Consider the following 18,039-nt stretch of genomic DNA (forward strand, 5'->3'; position numbering starts at 1 on the left):
GTTTTACTTCTAACCAGATGTACTTGTCCATTTCCATAGGGCAAATTCTTAAAGTAATATCAGGAAGAAATTGTATTCACTACTTACCCTAATAGAAGCCACTTCATAAAAATGGATCCTGCAATATGTTACTCATATGAGTAGTCCCATTACACACCTGTGAAGGTGCTTTGCTGGGTCAGGATCAGAGTGTTCAGCACCTTGTAGGATTACGGCCATGTGAACATGTCTATCAGGCTCAAATCTGCAAATACTTACGTACCTGAGTAACTTTACTCTTGTGAGCAGTCCCATTAGATACACTGGCACTGCTCATGTGAGTAAAGTTACTCATATGTGTATTACTTGAGCAGAAATGGCATTTCCCCTTACCACGTTTCTGGCATTACATGTAGAGAAAGCACCGAGTAAATAAAATCATGCTTATTTTCAAGTTTCAACGAAAAAATTTATTTACAATAGAGAATTTTATTTGAGACATGCATTTTTTTTTCATTTTTCATTTTATTTTACAAATCAGCAAATGCAGATCAAGTTTACACTCCTTAAGGCAAGAGTCCCCATGCAAGTAATACATGTTTATATTAAATCCAAAAGACATCCAACATGGGAACTCATGTACGAAGGGAAGGCTAGGATAAGCAACTTGTAATTTATTAGAGAACTTGACCATCTCCCTGATACAGGAACTTTGAGATCAACTTGCTATGAAATATACTATGAAAATGCAAACGATAGCAAGAAATTCTGATAGTCATCTTAGTACTGCATACAATTAAATCAACTTTATTTAGAAAGAAAATACAGTAGTGCATACGAAAAAGTGAAAATACAACCTGTCCACATCAATATATGGACATCAGTGTGCCAATGGTCATATTGCACTTAATATTGAAGTCCAGAAATTTGGTTAAAAGTTAGCTTTTCCCCATTTTGGCAATCAGTTCATCACAAATCTTCGTTAATTCTTCTATCTCTTTATTCTAAAAAACAAACAAAACAAATTAATAGTGCAAAAATATCTTTTAAAATATAAACATTTAAACAAATATAAACATAAGGCATCTTTTGCATTTATTATTATGTGATTTTAGGAAAAAAATCTTTTTCACCACAAAAAACAAAAGAAAGATAGAAATGGAAAGTACTGCAATCAATGCAGCAGTGTCAATTTAGCGAGTCTGGTGAAGACATGCTAAATCGATGGGAGAGCGCTCTCACATCGATTTGTATACTCCACCTCCCTGAGAAGCGTAAGGGAAGTCCTCGGGAGAGTGTCTCCCGTCGACACAGCGCAGTGAAGATACTGCAGTAAATGGATCTTACTATCTCGACTTCAGTTACGTTATTCATGTAACTGAAGTAGCGTAACGTAGATTCATTTACTGTGGTAGTGTAGACCAGCCTTCGGCCTCTGTTACCTCTCCATCCCCATATGGTCTGGCAACACTGCCAAAGCATGGTTCTTCTCTGAAAAGTAGCTAGGGGTCCTAGCTGACAGACAGCTAATAACTGTGACGCTGCTAGTTCTGTAAATCCCAATAAATATGCGTGATTTAAAAAAAAAGATAAAAGCTGGTGCAAGTACATGATTTAAAAACAAAGGAAATGACAAACAAATAAAAGAATTAACATTCTAAAAATTAACCACAATTCCTGTGCACTAAAAAACCTTTCAGTGAAACGGAAACAGATATAGCTTAATCAAAGACTAACAGGAAAATACACAATTTGTAAGTCAGCATATAACACAATGCATGCATGTATGATACACACAATTTTCTTTCTCTGATTTAGCCTGCAAATTATCATCGTCGTCATGGGAGCATTCTGTGATTCTAAATTTGGTCAGGCAGGTTAACTGCATTACTTTAGAGCAACTGATGCTGGCAAACTGCATCACTGTAACTGAGTTTTAGTACAGAAATGCTTAAATTACCTTTTGTTCCAGTGTTCTTTCCAATGCATCCACTTTCAGCTGCTCTTTACGGAGACTGGCCTGATATGCTGCTTGTTCTTGTTGAGCCTTGCCTCGGACTTGTGCAATTTCAGCATTGGCTCTATAGAAATACAGGTTGCTCTGGTGAATGTTAATTCTTGCAAAGGAGAGGACTAAGGCTAACAGCAGCTAAAATAGATGTGGCGGATGAATGTGGATGGGCAGTTGCTGGGCACCACTTTGAATGTGCCCTTGAAACTTTACAGCCACCTTTCACTGAGATAATAAGATATTTCTGTCTCACTACTCCGGGCCTCCCTTGAATAGAGACTGTGAAGCTCTTTTTATCAACTGTTTCATCCTGAATTAACTGTTCTAATGCCACAAAACTGATTTCACTTGAAGCTCTTTATAAGCCTCTGACCATGACCACCTCTGATTTCCATGGACTAGACGAAGCTGGGAGAGCATTGGAGAAGTGAACCCAAAAGTCACTTCATTTTTAACATAGGTCAATTTGGGTGTTAACATTTTGGAAATATCTCTTGTGTGTCTTAGTTCAGATAATTATCATAAGACTTAAACATAAGTGGGCACTAGGAACTTGGCTACACTTGCGAGTTACAGTGCATTAAAGGAGCCCCGGGTGCCCTAGCTCACTACCCGTCCACACTGGCAAGGCACGTAGAGTGCTCTGACTCCATGGCTAGAGCGCTCCTGATACTCCACCTCAGCGAGTAGAATAACATTTGATGCGCCCCCGCTGGAGTGCCCCGGCGCCAGTGTGAATGAGGTGTTGCATCACTGTGCTCTGATCAGCCTCTGGAAACGTCCCATAATCCCCTTAAGTCAAGTGGCCACTCTTGTCATTGTTTTGAATATGCCCTTTGAAAGCTCTGGTGGACAGCCAGCATGCTTATCTGCTCCGAGACAAAGCAACCATACTGTGGAATGCTGGGGGGGCGGGGGAAGGTCTGCTGCTGTCTGAATTTACAAGACAGCATGCTGACATGCTCTCTCCCCCCACATACACACAACATATTCCCTGTCACACTCACTCCACCCCCCTCATTTGAAAAGCACGTTGCAGCCACTTGCATGCTGGGATAGCTCCCACAATGCACTGCTCTCTGTGGTCATTGCAAGAGCTGCTAATGTGGCCACGCCAGTGCGCTATCAGCTGTCAGTGTGGACAGACTACAGGACTTTCCCTACTGCACTCTATGAAGGCTGGTTTAACTCAAAGCGCTCTACATCTGTAAGTGTAGCCATGCTCTTACTTGATCTTACCAAACTAGCAAAGAAACCCTCTGAAGCTGTCTGTCTTAGGAGGAGGCCCTTCATGCAGTCCATTTCATAGAGCACCATTGTAGTTTACCAACTAGTTTTGCCTTGTTCTCGGTGATCAGTTAGTATAGTGTTGGTGATTAGTGCTCACTTGTGGCCATGGATTTGCCCCCTCCCCACAGAAAAAAAAATAAAGAAAAGCTATTGGTGATTTATTAGCCCAGGCCCTCCCCATCTCAGATGAACATGTACTCAGTAAGGTAAAATAAAGGCATACAGTGCTGCAAGTCATAAAATATTAGGCCTGTCTATTGAGGATGTTCCTGTAATCTAAACACCTGAAAAGGTAAACACTCAAGCAATTACCTGTCCAGTTTTTCTTCAGCATGAACTTTGAGTGCTTGGTACCTCTGCTCCTCTTTCTTTACTCGTGATAAATACTCCTGGGCACATTTCTTTAACACTTCTTCATTCTTAAATGAGCAGATTGAAGTGTCAATGGCATATCAGTAAACAAGGTGACAGTTTTCAGTCTGTGCTGGTGAAATTACGGGATTTAAACTCCTGTAGCAATATATTGCTACACACACGTCATCTGAGGCAATATTTTATGAGCCAAAATGTTACAATACTGCACTTCGTACGTTGCACTTGAATGAAATTATTTGTTTTACAGGTTTGGGACCCCCACTGCCCTAAGCCTTGTACAAACATATAAGAAGACATGGTCCTCAATCAGAAGAACTTATAGGTGGAATGCCAACAATGCTAGCTATGTGTGAGTCATCTCTTAATAAATAGATAATTCAAATCACCATGAACACGATATGTAGTGCAGTTGCTATGTATCATATACAAAGTTGTTCTTCAATAGTACTCTAATACTTCTGGAGCTATTCCCTCATAATCAAGCATAAACACATACATACAAACATCCCCCCGCCCCCTGCATTACAATCTAATGTCAATTTGTAACTTGGACAAAAGACGCAAAACAATGACCATAGCTAAAAGTAAGTAATATTTGTATATACCTACAAGAGAGTTTCTTTAGTTTTTTGGAAGGAGAAGAGTTTAAACTGCACTATCTTTAACTTTGACTTACTTTCCGAAATCCCTCCAGAACCTCTTTCATTTTTTCGTATCTCCTAAAAAGGTCTGCCAGTGATTTCTCCACAGAGTTCAGGTCTGCCAAAGCTTGTTCCTTCTCCACTATTAGCTGCTGGACAGTATGATGGGAGACAGATTTCTCTCTCTGTTCATCCTCTGTAAAAAAGCAAGAGTACAGAATGGGTTATGTTAAGAACACTGAATGACTATCACCTGTAGCTTTTATGATACTCTGCTGTATAGCTTGTATTAATAGTGAAGTGTTTGTATTGGATCCAGAAAAGGCATTATACAGAGGCATAATCCTATGCTCAGTATAATTTCTCTAGTTATAATAGATTTTATTTTTTGATGTGAGAAACAAATGTGATCATATCTTGACACTGATGATTTATATAACTTTGAACTCAGTTCACATTAAAGAAAGAGAGGTTGGATTCTCCCTTTTTGCACCAAAGAGGAGCTAACCGTAAGTAAGTTAAATTTCTGCACGATATTGTTATGTGGCATTCATTTTTTGTAATGCTCAATCCTAATGCCTCCTGGCATAGTGATTAATCCAATACAAACTGCTGGCTTCATTTAATTACTCTTGAGAAATTAGGCCTTCAGTTTATGTAGAATTGAGATATGATTTTGCTCTGTATTGTAGGCCAAGTCAGGAAACTTGGCACCAGATTTATATTTTCTAAATTCAGCTCTATGATAAACATAGGAGTCAAGTACAACAGCATCTTTTTTGATCTTCTCATCTCTGTAACTTCAAAACCAGGAATGAAGTCAGGGAAGAGCCTGATTCTATACAAAATATTCCACCACTCTTTTCTCCAGGTGATGACTCAAACTGGCACCTCTTCGCAAATACAGGAGAGGATATTCTGTTTATTAAAATGCTTCACTTTTCATACCACAAGCTACGATTCCAACATTCCCTATTTCAAAGTCCATTATGAATAGTTACACATTGTAAAGAAAACACAACTGTGAAAGATAGTTTTATATTGTTTTCTTAAATCTGTTATGGAAGTTTAGATGAGGTAACAAGTTCTCTTGCAACTTTCCAGCGTGTTTTTTACACAAACCATTTAGCCCTATTGTGTTCTCAGATATGGCACAGAATTCAATTTTTAATTTGAATTGAGGCTGTAGTTTGAAATTAACTTTTTGAAGTGCAGTTCAACTCGGAAACGTGACGACATAGAAATGGCACTCTCATACTCGGATCATCTGCTCCTCCTGGGTATTCAGAGGTTTCTACTGCCTATTTTGTTAGCCCTGCTGAGCCAATGCAGTTGAGAGAAAATGAGCTGGTTTTCCATCTTGTCCATCAACTGAAAATGGTTTTCAAAGTTCCAATCAGTACATTTGTGCAAACTCACTGACAGCACTGGCATTAAACAAGTGTGGCTGAGGGCATAATTTGGCCTGCAAACTTTTTTTTATTATGGGTGATGTATGAGATGCAAAACCAGAGTGGTTCTCATGGTTAGTGAGCTAGCGTGGGAACTAAAATAACGTTCTTTCACTTGTAAACTGTACACATCTGATAAGGAGAAACCATTGAGAAACACTGAACTCCACAATACCATGTCACTTTTCAGAGTTTCCCTTTAATAATATTTTAGAAAACACTGTTAAGAAATTCTAAGTACTTGTTTCAACTGTGATCTCTAAAAGAAATGCTGTGAATATCTATAGACACAAGGGAATAAAGGGAGAACCATTTCCATTTTTTATCCCTCATTTATCTTCCTAGTCTTCTCAGGGGTCTTCTGCTGAAGTCCCATCATAATGATAGTTTTTATTTCTGTTTTGTTTTTTTAAGGCTCACATGCCACTTAAGGCCCTGATCCTGAAACAGATCTGCAGGTACAGGCCCATTTTCCTGCACCAAATCTCACCTCCTTATGATTCCATGCGGGAATAAGTGTCCATATGTGTGGGACTGTTTGCAGGATCGAACCCTTAATGTACATTCAAGAAAACAAAATTTTGCCTTTTTTAGTGTCAGCAATTACATTAATCCCTATGATATTTCAGTGACTTCCTTCTCCTTCTGTTTCTAGGGCAATCTGCACTGTAAAGAATTCACCACACACGGTGACATATCTCTTCACATTCATAAAGGAAGCTCCTTTCCCTCCACCTCCTTGAATCTTGAAACCTTCCCTATATCAAGAAGGGCTGGACCAGCTCCCACCAAAGCTGATCACCCCACTCCCCCGCCCCCCTTTAGTTGGCCAGTGGAGATTAGAAGAGAGTGACATTTGGTGTTCACTTCATCTCCCTCATGTCTTGCATGCTGTCCCTGTCATGCCTTCATGCCAACATCTGGCCAGGTCCCAAACTTAGATCCCAAAGAAGGAGAGGAATTATTTAGGTGGTACAAGGCAGTACTGGATAAAATTATAAAGAAAATGTAGACTATCAGGACAAAGCTTCCTGACCACGAGCTCTAGGAAACTTAAGAACAGTGTCCTAAGGGAAATGTTGAAAGCCCCATTGCTTGAGACATTTTAAACAGGGTTGGACAAAGTGTGAATATACACTGTGGAAACTAATCCAGCATTGCCTGGGGTGAGATTGGAAGACCTAATAGATATTTTCTATCACTTAACTTCAGTGACTTCCCTGCTCAGTAGTACTGTGCACCTAATAACTTGCCAGCAAAATCCTAGTTAGACAATTATAAATAAATATGTATAGACAAGCTTATATAATTCCTTAATTAAAATGGCTTCCACATCACTTGAACATACTGTCCACAATTCACAAATAAGAAAATCTTCCTTTATACTTAAAAATGATATTTTTATTGAAAGAACCAGAGAAAAACAGATACTAGCAAAAGAAAGATATTACCCAATATCTTTCAAACCTATTTTCAATCTCAGTTAATATTTGCGTTATTTAATGGGGATGAAGCAAATACAAAGAATAAAAGCAAAAAAAAAAAAAAAAAAAGCAATATGTCAAAGTTGGTGAAAAGCATTACTTACCAGGTTTGCCTGTTTATTTGTTTTGCAAGCAAATAGCAAGAAGCAAAAAAAATGGAAGCAAAATAGAAAATCAGGGAATTTGTTAGGAAAGCAGAAATAAATTATTGCTCAACAATCTGTAATGCAGAAAGCATAACATTCTTTTGTTTTTATAATGAGATTTTAAAAAACATCTTTTAACTTTGAAATATATGAATATGTTTTTGGAGAGAAAAATTACAAATACATTTCCATTGCAATGGTGAAAAGTAACCACAAAACGGACCTTTTGGGAAAAAATTATAGATGAATATGATGTTCACGAAAGCAAAGGATCATTGGTGAAATGCATCCTTCTACAAAGGGCCAGGACAAGTTACCACATAAGTATTGCCGAGTGGTGAATTTTATAATGGAGAATTGACTTGAGCCCAACACAGTGAAAACAAGGGCAGTGTAAGCTCTCTTACCCAGTTCAGCTGATGCACCCCCATTCCTGATCTGCAACAGTGTTACTAGTCCACTCTATGAGCCTCTCATGAACAGAGCATGCTAAGAGTGTGTGTGTGTGCGCGCGCATGCGCATGTGTACAAACATGCAATAGATGCTGAGGCAAACTGGAATTAATTTAATGAAAAAGGAAGCAAAGACATAAATGCAAAAAGCACTAGTTGGGTATGGAGCTATGTATTGACAGCTACAGTGCTCTCACCCACACAATATAGATCACGGAATGGAACTTCTTGGATGAGTTAAATAGAGCAATATTTGTCCCTACATGTATAAACTAGCAAATTTAGGATCTGTTCCCATTGATGTCAATGGCAAAATCCCCATTAATGGGTTATATATAGAGACAAGACATTCTAGAAAAGCTCTATTAGGACCTATTGACCTAATTGAATATTCCTTCAAAGGGATTAGAGAAATAGGTTCAGTTGTAATTAAGTCGACTTCTAGTAGATGGCTTTATAAAGAGATCAGAAGGGTTCAGTCATAAATAGAAACAATTCAGGTGAGTGTACTCATGTTGAAGTACACTATTTTCCTTATTTTGTTTTATCATTAAGGCAGCATTGCTTGCAACAACAATGCACACCTGGCTTTTCACGAGTACAGGTATAGTATATTGCCAATCAGCTTTTTTTCTACACACTAAATGACCCTATTCCTTATTCAATTAAGTGAGCTCATCTTTATCCAAAATTAATAACATAATTTAGAGCCATGCTTCTAAATATCTGCTACAGATCCTGTTTTGACACAATTGGACACCATTTAACAAGCATCGTCAACTTGTATGAATTCAAAGTATAAGGATCTCACTGTTTGCTCTGTGATCAGAGACCAGAAATTTTAATTATTCTTCATTTGTTGGAAATAATGATAAAGAAAACAGCTGCAGTTCCTTAGAATTTACTCCACGGTGACACTATTTCACTGACAGCAATTTTCATTCACCAAACATTACATGATATAAAATTGATAGTGTGTCAGTGAAAGGAGCTCAAGCATCCTAGTCCTGGGTGCTAGTTATAAAATAAATAGATAGGAGCAGCTTTGACTGAGATGTACAGCTATTACATTATATTTTATTTACAAATTTCAAACACTGAATGCTCACCTTCAGGCAAAGGCTAAACGTGTTAACAACATAGTAAGCTGCAATCTGAAAAATTGTGTGTGCAGTTTAAAGTAAGTCATCTGTAATGGGCACCCATTTGCTACTACCTACAGCGTCCCTTTTCTATAAAATTCCTGTGCTGTACATTCTTGCATCTTTAATTTATAGAATAATAATAATAATTGTTGTTATTATTACCACCATACTGCTAGGAGCCATAGTCACAGACCAAGGTCCCTTTGTACAGCTCCAAAGCACTAACTGAACAAAAATTATGTCACACTGAAATTACTGTGTAAGTGGAAATAAGTAGTCCCCTCCAACAGGTAGAAAATAAAGTGCTCTAAATAGCTTAAAAGTAGAACTTGAAATATTAGTCACTGAAAAAGAATATTTTGATGGTTAACTATTCAAACTGGCTTGGAAGAAAAGGACAGCTGTAGTATTTGACCAAATGTATGGCCAGGTGAGACTGAAGAATTTTCTAAGTTCCTGTTGTGGCAGTTCATTTCTGTGTGGAGGCTGAATATAGACTTAAGTACAGGAACGTAAAAAATGGAAATATATCCTCAGTCTCCCTGGCTATGTGCTGCAAAACCCTAAAAAGAAGACCTATCTGGGATACTGGATGAAAACATTTGACACAGGGAAAAGCCAACTCAGTCCTGGGATATATGACTCTTGGACATGAAACACAGGAAGCAATTTCAGATTGTATAAGAAATCAGCAAAGTCACATTCTGAAGACTCTAGGGCCTGATTCTCCACAGCACTGAGCCAGTTTTATGCTGTTGCATCTCTACCAACTTCACTGGAGACACACCAGCATAAATCTAGTGTAAAATAGTGGAGAATTCAGCCCAATGTGTTTTCTGCTATTATAAAATGTGCATTACAAATGGCAGGGCACCAGGTAAAGACAATCCAAATTAAATGGGGATTTAAAGCTCTTAAATTCGAAAGGGTAAGAGAAGTTAGGTCAGCATTCCCTGAAGAGGAGTTTAAGACCTTATTCTGAAGTCACTTTTGCAATGTTTATTTACATTTTTCACATGAATGGCGAGAGCCGCACAATGCTGCAGTGAATGAAATCAGTGATCTGCAGGGGAGGGAATGTATCTCCCTAAGGTTCTACTATTTACATGAAAAGAAGTTGAGATCTGTCAGTGCACAAATAGTCAAATTATTAATCATTATTATTATTGTTGTTATTTTGCTTTGGGCAAAAACAAGCAAGTCTGTTATAATTCACTGGTTTAAATGAAGTATGTTTAACTCATGTTCTGAGCTTCTTACTCACTCCTTCCACAACATCCAGCCCATAAATCTATGCAGTATATGTGGGGAAGTGCCAACATTATGAACATATTACTCTAATTTTAGTGATATTAATGTAGAAGAAATGATAAAAATAACCAAAACATTTGGTGTCATGCAGTACGATACATAAAAAATGGAAAGTGCCAGTTTCAAGAGAGGGTAACGCAATGACATTTATAAGAGACAATGATAATCCTCTAGTAGATGTTATGAAAACTTTTCTCATTATCAGTCTATTTGTAAGATAGAGGCACATACACATTACATGCCACACATATAGAGCTTTAGTGGGTACTTCCCATGACCATTCTCTGCTATAAATAATATTATATTGTAAAGAACAGCAGAAATCCTCTGAGCACATTACAATACAACCACTTTCCCCTCTCTTTGATGAAGTCATTAGTGTGAGCTGACCTCCCTTCTGAAGCTCACATTCCAAAAGAAATAGATATAAGTTTATCTCCAATTGGCCTACCTTTCCTGGCCCTCGGAGACAAAGCTCCAAATGAAGCATCCTGCTGGACACAACACTAGCCACTCTGCCCCGTCTCACAAGCTGAGAACCTTCTATAACAAGAAAGCCAGAATCTGAAGATAATAAGGGTTAGGAGGTCCTCCAAAGAAGGCTTTTTAAAACAGGGCCTTTTGAGCTAGGCCTAAAATGCCAGCAGAGTCCAGGAGTCTTGCAATTTCTGTTTTTGAGAAACTTTGTAAGTAATCTTTTATTTGCAAGACATTTTGTGAACAGATATTTCCCAGCTTTTCTAGGGATAGATCCTCTCATAATTTTTATTTCAAAAGCCCCTTAACTTCAGTAAGTCACTCAGGGTTTGGCCCCTAGTGATCTCTGATCTGGGAGTGGAGTTAATTCATGTTTTTGCTGAGAGAAATGTACCTACAAAAAATGGCCTCTGCTGGTGTGAAGAACCAAGTTTTGGTACTGGTAGTTAAGAAAAAAGTTGTGTGTGTCTGATAAGAGTAAGTTAAATGACACAAATGCCTTTCTGCGAGAGATATTCTTGAATCTCAGCCAAAATAGTTGTGCATTCTGGACATATTTTCTATGGAATAGCTTGCTTTTGGTGAGAAATCTGGGACAATCTTGAACGCTTCAGATTATAGTTTCTGCTTAAACTAGCAGCACATAATTCTGCCCTCAGATGTATACACAATTCCCATGAATGTCAATAGGAGTTCAACAGGTGTATCTAAGGTCAGAATTAGGCCTCCAGCCATAAATATATTTCTGTGCTCTCTTCAGGGTCTACAAAAGCATATTCCATAGCAGTAACACCTACCTATCATCTGAGCAATCGTCTTCTCATATTCTGAAACTATTTTCCTATAAAAGAAATGAAAAGAAAAGCTGTGTTTGCAAATGTTATAATTGCTATAAGTTGCTAATTGCTTACTTGAATAACAAGGCTATTAAATAGCTGCACTTCTATATCATGGCAAAATGCAATACAGATCCACTTCACGCACACTTAGAAGCCATATAATCTCTTGTACTATTTTGTTTGAGGCTCTTGCATTATTATTGACTCTATGAAACAAAAATAACCGAGCAATAAATTCAATACAACCAAGCAGTTCAAATGCTGATTCTAATTTTTTAATTTGCCATTTGAATATAAAAGGAAGAGAGGAGAATTTGATTTTGTACAGCATCTTTTATTCACAATAATCCTAAAGTACTTTACCAACCATGAATTATATCAAGGGTCACATTTTCATTTAGGATCTGGAGCCCTGGGCAGTTTGATTAATGTCAGTGTGTGTGTGGGGAAACGGGACACAATTTTCTTCCTTTTTTTCCTCTCTCTCTTTTGATTGGCTTGTGTTTATTTTTACTTTAAACATCACAGGAAAGTTAGGTTGGTTAGGAAAAAGTTGAGAGGCCCTCATTTTAAAGATAGCTACCCAATCCTACGCACGTCAAATACAAAGTGAGGGACATTCATTCAGTTCTTAAGACTGAAAAAATCTCACAAAATAGTCAATCATGCAGCACATGATTGCCCTAATTTTGTGCAATTTCTGTAAAACAATCAGCAAAATGATACTTTTTTGCTTAGTCCATATTTTAAATAAGACAGTCACATCTTGGTTTGAATTTTCTTCTTGAAAAGAGGTTAACCAAAATAAGCAGATTAAAAGTGATTTGAAAAGCTGATCCATTCCTTCCCAGAGCCAAATCAAGCTAATGAAATGAGACGAGCCGTAGCTGTTCTTTGAATGATGAGCCACATATGACTGTCTATCAAAACAAAATAACCATGTGTTTAGTTCACCTGAAATGTGTATTCAAAATATCCCTTTTACATTTGTTTGTTTGTGTTCTGTAAAGTCGATTTTAATTGCTGCATTTTGGAAAAGTGTATTGCAAATAGGGTTGTGTGCTGGGGTGGGGGAAAGCTCAAGTCCAAAAGTTGATAACAAATGGGGAAGTGATGGGATAACCCCCCAAAATACAAATGAGTTATTTATAACCTCTCCATCTAAACAAAAACAAAGTGAAACCCAAGTTAAAAGTGACTCCAGCAATTAATGTAAAGTCCACCCTTAATGAACACTGTACTTAGTCTCACTGGCCCAATGATGCCCCTATTAGCCCCAGTCCTGTCGAGGGGTCAGAAAAGCATGACCCTTACTCAGCTGGGAAGTCATGTTGACCTCAGTGAGACTCCACGTTCAAATAATGATCCAGGTTTGTAGAGCTCTTTGCAGGACTGGAACCAGGAAATGCACGGTCACGTGCTGTGCTATTTGTGGAAAAGAAGGGCAGAGCTTTGGCAAGAACTGCACAGCTCTGTAGCATCCACCTGGGGATTTGCTCAGAGTTGCTGAGGCTGCCCTCAAAGCATGAATTTTGCTGTAAAAAGGCAATTTAAATTCAAAAACAAAGTTAGCTGTAGGGATTTTCCGTTGAAAGGAAGGGCTCTATAAGCATCCACAGAAGAGTTCAATAGGAAAAATTTTAGAGACACATCATGTCTTTAACAGCTCTGTTTATCCTAGGAAGTTACATGGTGTTAGAACAGGAACCTGAGGAGTTATGGCATCAAACTTGTTGTTAAACACTATGTGCTAACACAATGTAATTTCCCAGTCTAAACTAGCCCATACAAGTTAGAAATAGAAAGAGAGGAGACCATCCTGTCCATTTCTTTGCCACTGTAGGACTATTTGCTACAGAAAATGTTCTAGTGTTTTGCCCTGTCTAGATTTAAAAGTTCAAGGTGAACCTTGTGAGACTATTTCACGACCTCAGAAGATCTAATGTCAAAAAAACATTTTCCTAACATTCAGTCCACATTTTGCAGTACACAATTAGCTCTCCCGTTCTATCCACTATTATGTTATTATCCTTGATCCATGCATACAACCCTCCTTGATAGCAGCAGGAGTTGTACATATAGATCAGCATTTGAAATGACCCGTACATTTTTGCTTTAAAATGCTTGTTTAAGCAATGTCTTTGCAAGAAAAGTTTTTAAGAACCTCCTCCCCCCTCCTGTAAAGCCTCAGATGTGGTTGTGGTAGTTTGCTCCTTAGAGGAATGACTAAAAAAATAGGCCTGAAATAGGGCTCTTATTTACAAGATAAAAATTTAAAAATACATGAAAAAAATTAAAAATCTTAAAGACCCTCTATAATATCTGTTATCAGGTTTCTTTTCCTATTAATCATATTCTCAGGCCCAGTTTGGTGAGACAGACCAGCTCATCCTGTGTGTCACTTGGTCTTGTACAACCTATTTATGCAATGATATCAATAATAAGGAAAACAATCATTTGGTACACATCTGGTACCAAGACCAAAATTTCAGCAAAGGGGAAAAACAATACTGATCCTTTGAGCAATACCACTCAATATATCAAAATACAGTGTCTTTCAGAGAGAAGCTACAGTTCACCATCACCCTTTGGAATGGTAGAAATAGACCCAAAAACCAAAATCAAGCTGATCTTCCTTCTATGTACAACTTTAAAATTACCTCAAGAGTTGGGTGAATACTGCCAAAAACTTCTTTGCCAATAGTCACTTGGATGTGTAAATGAATCTGCTTTGCCTGTACTGTTCGTGCTCTTTTTGTGTTCACCTTCTGCAAACATTCATGCAATTGAATTTTACTGGCACAAATGTTATTAAATTTACCGGTGTGAATATTCCTACAAAAAGTGCAGGTGCATACATTCAGCCAGAGAACAGAAACAATACCATGTTATCTATCTGACTAATGACAACTAAACAACATAGCCTGAATAGGGGAAAGTTTACCCCTGGGCAGAGAACCAGCCTAATGCACCAACTCCTCTTAACTCTCACTATTTTGAGGATTTTATGCAGTTAAAGTGTTGATTTGGCCTTATGTTTATCTGAACAGTGGTAAATTTCACCAGTAGTGAATAGCAAAAACTAGCAGAAAATGATTTAAGATCAATCCAAAGTGTGTAGTCCAGAAAAAATACTGAAAAATTTCTAATAACTAGTACATTTATGCAAATCCCAGTTTGTTTGTGGATATTCATAAGCAGAAAGATTACATTAATCTTATCAATGACTGCCTCACCTCATCTCCATCACTTCCCTTCGGCTTTCTTCATATTTGTCTTTCCACTCAGATACTTCTCTTTCTTTGGCCACAGTCTATACAGAGGAAGGGAAACAGGTTGTAAGAAAATTAGGTAAATCCAAGGAATTCATTAAGACAGCTAGGTAGCTAGATATTAGAACTAAATTATATTTTAATGGGTTATACAACTGCTTTTTAAATTTAATATTCAATGCTGATACTAGAGAAAGGCCTGCGCTGCAGATTTCATATCTAGATTTGGATTCAAATCTATACACCCCCAAGGAATTTTTCCATTTCAAAACATAAGGCCTGCATTTAGACGTGTGTATGTGGAACCCAACTCAAACTTCCCCAAACTTTTTTGAGAGGTGGTAATTTAATCCTGTGTTTAAATTTATGCTCCTCCCTAATTACACGTAGATACTTTTACAGAGCTATTCTATTCCTCTGTAGAAGGAGTGCCCTTATATCGGATTCCACAAGGGACCAAATCTTTAAATTCTTGAGTAATGCCTCAGGATCTGTCCTGAAGGAACGTTCTACTCTCGTGCATGTATGTCTGAACTGAGTAACCATGGAATCATAATATTCATAAGCTACATTCCTCCTTGTCCCTCCCCCTCCTGGTATATGTTATATCCACACAGTCTGTGCTTTTCTAACGTTAGATTGTATCATCTTTTCAGGCAGGGACCAGTCTTTCATATTTTCTGTGAAGCACCATGAGGCACTATAAAATAATAAAAAGTAGAAGCCTTATAACATTTATTTTAAAAAGATAAGCCAATATTCCATTGCTCAAGTTGTATAGATTGCAGGTAACTGCACAGTGTTATGTAAAATAAATAATACACATTTCCATATACTGGGTCTGATTCTCATCTACACCAAGCAAATAAAACCTACTTCCATTTTAAGTCCCTTTTACACTGCCAGAGCAGTGTAAAGGGGCCTTACTGTATATAAGAACCAGGCCCACAGTTTTCAGTACAGACTATGTCTAGTTCAGGTGAATTGCTTTTAAGAAAACTAGGAAGAAGTAAACTACCAACAGAAGAAACTTCTTATTTCCAGAGACTATAAAAGGTTACCTCATGTCTGGCAATTTGTAGTGCAGAATCCAAATCTTCTTGCTGGTAGAGCAGATCTGTGGTATTTTCTGCCTCAGAAGTACTGATTCGGGAGTACAGAGCACTTTTAGAGATGGAAACATCTGCTGGGATAGCAGGCTCTTTCTGTATTAAAAAAAAAAAGGAAATTTACCATTGATTATGGATTTACTAATAGTTCAGCTGGCTTTTTAATGGGAAAAGTGAAACAATGAGGAAATGTGACCTTACAATGAATGGAAAACATTAGAGTGCCAATCTGTTAATATTTACCACTTCGTTCTTATACAGAATAAAGATAAATGATAATGCTGGGAAATCTAAAATTTTGAAGCCATGAGTTAGGCCCTCTCAAAACTATTCTATACCTGAAAAAAATGAAATATCCAACAATAAGAACATTTGAGTGAAGAAACAAGAAAAAACTAGAAGCAGTCATCACTGAAGGGGAATCAGTTTCAGTAAAACAATATTTAAAATGTCAGAAAAAGGTAAGCTAACAGATATTTTACCTCATACTAGTTCTGACCAGCCAATGTACTCTATCTACTGTAAATCATATTCTTTAGATGGTATTAGGGTACTTCAATATAGGTGGGTGCTACTGCTCCACCTGTATAGAATGTGTGAGTACTATATGAGAAGATTAATAAATTAAGTTCAGTTTTATTTCTAAAGGGCCAGTCTTACTCATCCTACTTGCATGATTCAGATCCAGTCAACAGGACCACTTGAGTGAGTAAGGCAAACACAGTTTGGCCCAAAGGTGCAAATTAAATGAGAAATGGGGAAAATATTTAAAAACCAGCTAAGCAAAATTTATATGCATTATCTTGCAAATAATATAACAAGCCTAAACAACGCAAGATACAAGACATTCAGGGCTAGCCACAGAAAAAAATGAGAAAGATTAAAAAAGAGAATTAGGAGGGTGCTAAAAAATAAATAATCACTGTTTTAAGAAAAACATGTGGATGGTGAAAATTGCACAAGAACGGTTTCATATGTGGAACAAGAGGACGTTGAAAGACACAGTACAATATAGGTAATATATTGTTAGAAATAACCGCATTTTTATCCGATGTTGGACAGTATTTCACATTTTTTTGGACTCAGAGAAGATTACAGAAATGGGGTTCAATGTTCACAAGCACTCACATGGCCCACATTACTGTACTATCTCAGCATCACACCAACATTAATTAGTGTAGCCTCACAATACCTTAGTAAGGGAAGGAAGTACTATCACCTTCACTTTACAGATGGGGCAATGAGGCACTGGAGATTTATGGCCAGGTTCTCCATTACTAGGTATCTCAGCTAGTCATTTACACTAGTGCAAAGTCAGTATAAACTACCATTCAGACATACTAATGTACATGACTACATAAAGTGCAGGGTAATGGAAAATCAGGCCCTACAGGACTTGTGCAAGGTCACATGGGAAGCCCATGGCAATGCTACAAATTGAGCCCAAGTCTCCTGATTCCCAGTCCATTGTTTTAACTAAAATGTAATACCCTTGTTTAAGAAGGTAAAACCCTTATTTAGAAAGGTCCAGGAAACTAAAGACCTACAAGTTCTAACAAGTCTCAAATATGCATATGAAAAATGTTTTAACTTTGTTCAAATCTAATTTAATGGGTAGCTGGGTTTAAATTACCTTTAAGGACTACTAAAAAAACAAACAAACCAAGAACCCTCCTCCCCCCACCCATCTCCTGTAGCAAGTGGATGGGACTTTGCAGTAAAGGGGACTCCAGTAAGATATACAAAATCCATAAGAAAAAAAGAGAACTGATGCTCATAAGAATTTTTTTGAGTTGTCACATATAATACTAGGAATAACAGGACAAACTTCTGTTAAAGAAAGGTCAAGTCTCAAGGAACTTTAGCTTAACTCTTTACACACAGGACAGCTAACATAGTAAGTAAAAAACTAAAGGTGGCAATAGAAGCAACTTGCTTTATCTAGTAAGTAGCCATGCAGACCAAACAAAGTTTAATGGATAGGACTGAAGATGTTGACATTCAATTAGTAGTATAGATGCAAGTACCTACAAAAACACTGCATGTGACAGCCTTT

The 18,039-nt window shown here is 37.5% G+C and overlaps 1 protein-coding gene across 42 annotated transcripts in view; it reads right to left on the reverse strand.

The window, feature by feature from the left end:
• Positions 1-426: 426 nt before the first annotated feature.
• TACC2 (transforming acidic coiled-coil containing protein 2) overlaps positions 427-18,039 on the reverse strand; it is a 218,333-nt gene continuing 200,720 nt past the window's right edge. For all 42 annotated transcript variants that reach the window (XM_065552306.1, XM_065552304.1, XM_065552290.1 and 39 more), the window contains 7 exons: positions 15,936-16,079; positions 14,839-14,915; positions 11,561-11,604; positions 4,332-4,492; positions 3,593-3,699; positions 1,940-2,060; positions 427-983 (listed from right to left, as the gene is read on the reverse strand). In XM_065552306.1, the coding sequence (XP_065408378.1) occupies positions 918-983; positions 1,940-2,060; positions 3,593-3,699; positions 4,332-4,492; positions 11,561-11,604; positions 14,839-14,915; positions 15,936-16,079 (720 nt within the window). In that variant the 3' untranslated portion in view covers positions 427-917. The remainder of the gene's footprint in view (positions 984-1,939; positions 2,061-3,592; positions 3,700-4,331; positions 4,493-11,560; positions 11,605-14,838; positions 14,916-15,935; positions 16,080-18,039) is intronic.

Source organism: Chrysemys picta, chromosome 7, assembly GCF_011386835.1.
Source record: "Chrysemys picta bellii isolate R12L10 chromosome 7, ASM1138683v2, whole genome shotgun sequence".
Taxonomy (NCBI): Eukaryota; Metazoa; Chordata; order Testudines; family Emydidae; genus Chrysemys; species Chrysemys picta.